The following is a 7,300-nucleotide window of genomic DNA, read 5'->3' on the forward strand; positions in this document are numbered from 1 at the left end:
TTCGCATCATCTCCCGATGGTGCGGGCGAAGGAGACAACTTCCTTGATGAAAACTTACGAGTCGAACTCTCTCTCTCGTTAGCTCGCGGAACGAGTCGAAACTTTCCTTGTTTCAGTCGGCGAGACAAAACCATGCGAGTCCGACACTGATACCTCGCGAGATCGTTTGCGAACAGCACCCGAACCTCTACTAGGCGGATGGTAAAACAGGGTTCTCCCAAAAGCTACACGAGGGTTGAGGACTCTTTTCCCTCCCTCTCTTCACAGGTGATGACGAATTATCCAATGGCACTGCGCGCCTTTTCAACGGGCGTGACACTTCACTCCACTTCTTTCGCCTGGTATCAGGCGAACACACCTCCGAGTCCGACGACAAACCTACACCAGACACATCTACACCTTTCCAGTGGTGTCTCTTTACAGAAATCGAGTCGAAATTCACGACTGAGTCGACGGCCGCCCGTGGGCAAACCCCTCCAGTCTCCCTTCGACTCACGGTATGTCTTCTCCCAGGTGCTGGGGAGCGGGACAGTGACCTCGGTCTAGAAGACGTGGAGGGACAGACAGCCACCTCCTCGGATACGACACTTGCACTTTTCACTTCACCAGACTTAATCACAAATTCACGAAAAGATATACCTAAATCCATGACAGATTTAGCAAGCAGCTCAAATTTCCTATCCATCTTATTTTCTAATTGGGCAATGGTGTCGGAATCAGAAGCATGGGGAACCTGAGCCGGAGTAAGGTGTACTGAAGTAGGAGGACTATCAATAGGAGAGACGTTTGACAAAATAGGAGAAGACAAAGCGGGCTTCTTTGCCTCTGACGGCAAAGGAGTTGACTCTAATCTAGCCCTACTATCAGCCCTAATGGCTGCCTTTCTTTTCCTATCTTTTTCCATCTTATCAAGATGAGACAAAAAACTCTTCCATCTTTGATCATCTAGATCTTCACATTCATTACATGTACGGTCTTTAGTACACTCTTGCCCCCTACATTTCACGCACTTTGAGTGTGGGTCATAACATAACTTGGCTAATCTAGTTTTGCAGCCTTCGCTGCAAAACCTAACAGATGAACCTGAATCTGACATAACTCACACTAAACAGATGAATAAAGAAAGCAGCTAAGCCGTCAAACACAAAAAACAACCAAGAAAATTGTACTTCACCAAATCGGGTGTCAAACAAAAATGGCGAACAGTTGACTGCAGCGAAATACACAGGTGTTTCACCGTGGGCGGCAGAAAACGAATTGTCAAGCAAAGCTCAGTAGTACCGGGGATCCCCGAAAGTGGGCGGGGTTGTATCACCTACACGTCAGCAGCGCCAATTAGCGCCGAGAAATTTGGAATTTCGACTGCCGTAAGGTAAGAAGCGTATAGCTATGTAATTGTTCGGTAAGTTTCATGTGTGAAATGGGCAAGTTATACATATACTACAATGTATCAAATGAATAAATAGTGAGGTGCATGAAAAGCTTTAGTTTTAATTCTTGTAGGGCTCTGAGGAATGTTGAAATTGTAAAAGAAAAAATAACCTTCCTTTATTTACAGCTTGGGCTGAAGCCATCAACTATGACTTCTCTCATGTCTAGAAGTGATAAAGTATTTTCTTTGGTGGCATACATGTCTACCTTCAAAGGTGGGATCATGTTATCATTGTTGTAGGTGGAAGTGTCTAAAGACAAGCATCCTTGGGATGAAACATACTTTAAACATGCTCTAAACTCAGCAATGACCACTGAAGCTGTTCTGCTTAAAGAATGTTTACTGAGTTCAGGAATAAGTAGTTCTGAAGGGTACAACCCACCTGACATCACGCTCCTGTACAATAAATGCATGAAGCTATACCATACATTATTGTGGGTAACCTACAGAAAGATAAAAGTTCAATTTTTATGAGCATAAGATCTAATTTGACTGAAAGATAAAAGTTCAGTTTTAATGAACATAAGATCTAATTCATCCTATTCTCTTGAAGTTTTCCTGGGAGCCATGAAATATTACTCCTGGATATTATTCACTGACACTTAACGTGGCCCTTAACTTTCCAGAACTCACGAGGCTAATGGTGCCAACCAAAACTTTTACAATGTGCACCTAGGGTTACCTTTATCCCAGATCTTGAAAAATCTCTGTCTGGAAAAAAATGATCAATATCATTCCTGCTGCTGTAATGGCAGCCACTACTTTGAAACCTAATTCAATTTTGTTCTAAATACTGTTGAGGTTTCTTGCTGCAAAATTGTTATGGGAGGTGACTGAGCAACTTCAGCTGGTCTTTTTAAAGACCAATACTATATATACTTTTTATTTTAACTTAAACTGGGCAATGACACACTAAATTTTCTAAAGCTTTATAAAAAAATTATATTTTTCACAGCAAGTTCTTTGTTGTACTAAGAAATGGCTGTCTGGGGTGTGGAACTCTACCTCAATCTCATTTAGCAGTTCCACAATTGCATCCCACAGCACTGTTATCCTCCTCTGAAGAAATAAATGTAGTTTAACAAAGTTTCAGAGAAGTCTATTGAAAAGGCCCTTTTAAGGGACCCATCAGTCACGAACAAACCAAAATCCATTCTTTTTTCATAACATATAGTAACAAGATGCTGAAGACCTTATTTCTAATATAAACATCCCATCAACTACCTAGCACAAATTCTAATTCATTGGCTCTTTTGTAATAAGAAAGATAGAGCAATTGTTACCAATGTGACAATGAAGCCTAAAAGTGAACATTCTTTATACAGCAGAATTTGCCAGAAGGATCACCTTGGGAAGAAAGATTACAAGATTCAAGGATGTGACAGTCCATGAAAGTGCTACAATCAAGTTCAATAAATTAGGGTCTGAATCTGAAAATCTACAATAGGCAGTGCACCACATAAAAAAAATACGTACTAACATGGTGTATTCAATCTCCTCGGCTTCTTTAACACTGATCCCACCTCAAAGACTGTGAAGTCATTAATAACAACATTCAAGTCTTCAGATTGTTGTATGTGTATCAAATTATCCCCCTCACATCTCTTATCCATGACCTCACAAAAATGTTCCACTTGACTTTGCCTTTCTTCCTTTGGCGTTACTATTGACCCATCCTCACTTTTTATTCTTTATCAATGGATATTTCATTAATAATTCTGTGGGCAACTATCACACCATGACCTAGTCAACATCACCTGCTGGCCTCTACAAGTATTTTCCCTTATTTCTTCTTGATCTTCATTTAACTTCACTATCTAGACGTAAATATTAAGAATGGTCTGCTTTGTATTCTTCACCTCCTCTAAAATTTTTCTGCATGTACTTGCCACTTTTTGTCTCTTCTTTATTGTATCCTGGGTCCCATCCGATATCCAAAGTTTCCAACTTGTTACCCTATATCACAGTACATTTCCACCAAACTAATATAAATTCTCTAAGTTAAACCAGTCATCATTTACTATCAGCTCCTCTTCTGATATACTAACTACCACACCTGAAAATCTATTTCAACAATCAAATGCAAAAATGCTTTTTGATCTTTATCTTCAAGAACCTTTACTGCATCAAAATAGGAATTATGTTGAACGTTTTGATGGGTGCTTTTAATTTTAGCTCTACTATGGCAATGACATGTTGGTGATTACTGCGAACATCCACTCTTCTGTGGCTAACACCTCAACATTCCGCAGTGAGATAGTATCTCTCTCTCTCTCTCTCTCTCTCTCTCTCTCTCTCTCTCTCTCTCTCTCTCTCTCTCTCTCTCTCTCTCTCTCTTAATACCTATGTCATATATTTAGTTTTTAAGACTGCCACTGGGGATGTCCAAGTGTATTTATGGCTGTCTTTTTGTTGGGATAGAGAAAAAAAAAAGTACCACCAAATAACAAATAACTGCAGTGCCCGCTTATCGGTGGGGCGCTGATTAGCGAAAAACCACCATTAATCAAAACTCGGCAACTGAGTTTCAGTTAATGGCACTGATTACCACTTTATGAAACCTCTGGTTAGGTATGTTATGGCGCGATAACACTATTATCGGCACCTTATGGCACCAATAATCGAAACTTGACCTGTCATGGCACCATAAATCGCCGACAACCATGCCTTAGTTTTTTCATTATGTGAGCAATATTTCTGTTTCAAGTTAATGCTATCTTTATTTTCACTGGACTGATTTATATGGCAAAAAGTTTGATACAGTGGTCCCCCCGTATTCACAGGGGATGCGTACCAGACCCCCTGGTGAATAGTTAGAACCCGCGAATGTTTGGAACCCCTGTAAAAATGCTAAAAACAGTCTATTTTGTTAGTTCAAACTCAAGAAAAACCCACTAAAAATTTTCATACTTGGTTTTTTTAAGTTTTATCAAAAAAAGTGCATTTTATGATGAAATTGATAAAAAAAACAATAATTTGTGGATATTTCTTATAGAAAAATACCGTGAATGTGTGAATTTTCCACAAATAATGCGGGGAAACGTTCCCGAGAGAAATCCACGAATGTGTGATTCCGTGAATCCGGAGAACGCAAATACGGGGGGTCCACTGTACTAAGTATGGTAGATAATTATTTAATCTAGCTGTAATTCACATTTAAGACTTCATCTTCTGTACAAATGGAGAAAGAAAACTTTGAAACTTACAGTTTTTTGATTTGTAAAATACAGCTCTGCTCTTCGAACTTTTTCAAGTTCAATTTCACGCGCTATCAGTTGTCGGGTTGCATATGTCAACTGCTTTTCTGGTTTAAGATCAGGAAACCGTACTATCTCTTCCATATTCCTGCAATTGAAAATGCAAATTACTTTCATGCTATACTTTAAAACACCATCATAACATTCCACATTAAGAGTAAAGTAACTGATTCCCTATAATTATTAAACTTTCATGAAGTTTATTATAACATAAAAAAGCTTTCACAGTTACCTTTACTATCTTATTTACTTTCACTATATTAAAGTTTCACTCATCTCAATTAATCTTCTCTTTTTATATCAATGACATATACTCTGCATAAATGACAAACATATGAACAACATAAAAAAATGTCATACTATAACAATTAGCAACCACTTTTACTATGCTCAATTCACAACCCTGAGAAAATCTAAGACTGGAACCAATGTTCCAGGCAAGAGAAGGTTTCTACACAGTAAAGCACATGGAGGAAGTATAGGAAAATTCAGAGGTTTGGATGATACCTTCTTACATCTAGAGACCCATTTATGAAACACCCATCCCAACTGGTATTAGTGTTATTGTTAATTTACTCTATAAACCTAAGACAATCCAAATATTATCCTACATGAGAGCCTAAGTGTTTGAGATTTCTTTAAAATGACAAGCAAACCAGCCATCATGTACTGGACAATTACAGTCACTACCTTTCAGTAAAAAATTCTAGAAAAAGAAAACCTGGCCTTTCTCAAAATTTTTAAAAGAAAGCATTTTTAATGGAGCATAACACTATAATGAATGCTAAAACTTACATAATATTCCTACAAAGTAATTATTCATTGAAAAGATATAGAATTCAATGCATAAGTTTTTAACATATGATGTATATGGTATACACAGTAGACCCCTATATTTGTGGGGGGTGGGTACTAGACCCCCAAAAACTAAAATCCGCAAATACTTAAAACCCCTCTAAACATGCTTAGATCTGCCTATTTTGGTAGTTAAAACACTAAAAAATCTAAAAATGCTTATAACTAGGTGTTTTAATAGTTTTATCACAATAAGAGCATTTAGCCATAAAAAATTATATGAAAATACAGTAATTTGTGAATATTTCTCAGTGAAAAATACCGCAAACAGGTTAATTTTCTATGAATGGGAATAGATGGTCCATAGAAAAATCTACGAATACAGGAGACCTCGAATAGCAGTGTGTATGTTTGTATGTATAACTTTGGTAATATATATATATATATATATTATATATATATACTATTATATATATATACCTATATATATATATATACGTATATACTAGAGTAACGTGCAATCTCGCATATCATGCGACCCCAAATTTTCACCAATAAACAGTGGTTTTGTCATGTATCTCATGTATCATGCGAGTTTCTTTTCCGAGCGTCAGTTCATAAGGTTGGTGGTTTAGCATGCTAATGGCCCGAGTCATTCAGTTGTGTGCTGCTCTGCTAGTCAAGTTACGGTAATTTTCTTACTAATCTCGAGAATTGAATATAAAATCTCAAGATTAAAAAAGAATCCTAAGATAATAAAATAATAGTAAAAATAACACGCCTTGGAGTCCTAAATCATTCTCTCTCTCTCTCTCTCTCTCTCTCTCTCTCTCTCTCTCTCTCTCTCTCTCTCTCTCTCTCTCTCTCTCTCAGGAATAAATACTGTAATTTGAGTCTTTCACCAACGGGTATCAGTAAATGTGTAGACATTGTGTGCGTGTTTTAAAAAAATGTGCAGTACACACACATTCCGATGTTTCGGTTTTTGGAATTTTTCAGATTTCGGAAATGTGAGGTCAGATGCATAATCAAACAAACATCACTACTGCAGCAAAAACATTTTTCCCTTTATGTTTTTCATTATTGTTATTTATTAATTACAGTTTATTTAAATAAATATTAATATAATACTGTTAAATGAATGTGAGATAACTAAGATCACCTATAACAAAATAGTGGGACAATTAATACCATATGTTCACTAATAGCTATTATTTTCAAAACAAACATTCCGTAAAACGCAAAAAATATATGTACATGACAATCAAAATATAATAATGTTTTGCAGTTCAACTTGTGAATTTTAACAATAAGTATGACTATATAATATATTTCACCATATCGATCTTGAAGTTGAAGAGTCGTAAAATTTTGAGGATGGTCCGGGAAAAGGATTTGTACTTCGTGATTACGTATCGCTACAACACCATGTGGTATTTTCATACCACTATATTGATGACGCATCGCTACGACACACTGGTATTTTTCATACCACTATACATTAAAGTTAAAATGATCATTCTATATTATTGTTTTCACGAAGAAATAATTATATAAAGAAAATTATTGAGTAATTTTTGCCGTCAGCAGTCAGAAAATCACGAACATGGTAACGTTCAAAACTAGAGCCATCCACGGCATATGTCTATAAATAGAACAGAAGCAGAGGGCAGTCATTGGATAACAGATCACCATGGCTACCAACCAACCAATCAGGTGTTAGTTATACTACTATGTGAATTTCTTAGAATGATCGTTTACACACGCGAAGCTAACGATGATGTGTGTGTTTTGCATACAATACATAGTTTTAGTT

General features: G+C 36.8%; 1 protein-coding gene across 1 annotated transcript in view; it reads right to left on the bottom strand.

Annotated features, from left to right (window-relative positions):
• The window catches only part of LOC135217603 (chromosome transmission fidelity protein 18 homolog), a 68,862-nt gene that overhangs the window by 37,999 nt on the left and 23,563 nt on the right, over positions 1-7,300 (bottom strand). The window contains exon 2 of the mRNA XM_064253566.1: positions 4,639-4,777. Coding sequence (XP_064109636.1) covers positions 4,639-4,777 — 139 coding nt within the window. The remainder of the gene's footprint in view (positions 1-4,638; positions 4,778-7,300) is intronic.

Source organism: Macrobrachium nipponense, chromosome 7 (genome assembly GCF_015104395.2).
Source record: "Macrobrachium nipponense isolate FS-2020 chromosome 7, ASM1510439v2, whole genome shotgun sequence".
NCBI classification, from domain to species: Eukaryota; Metazoa; Arthropoda; class Malacostraca; order Decapoda; family Palaemonidae; genus Macrobrachium; species Macrobrachium nipponense.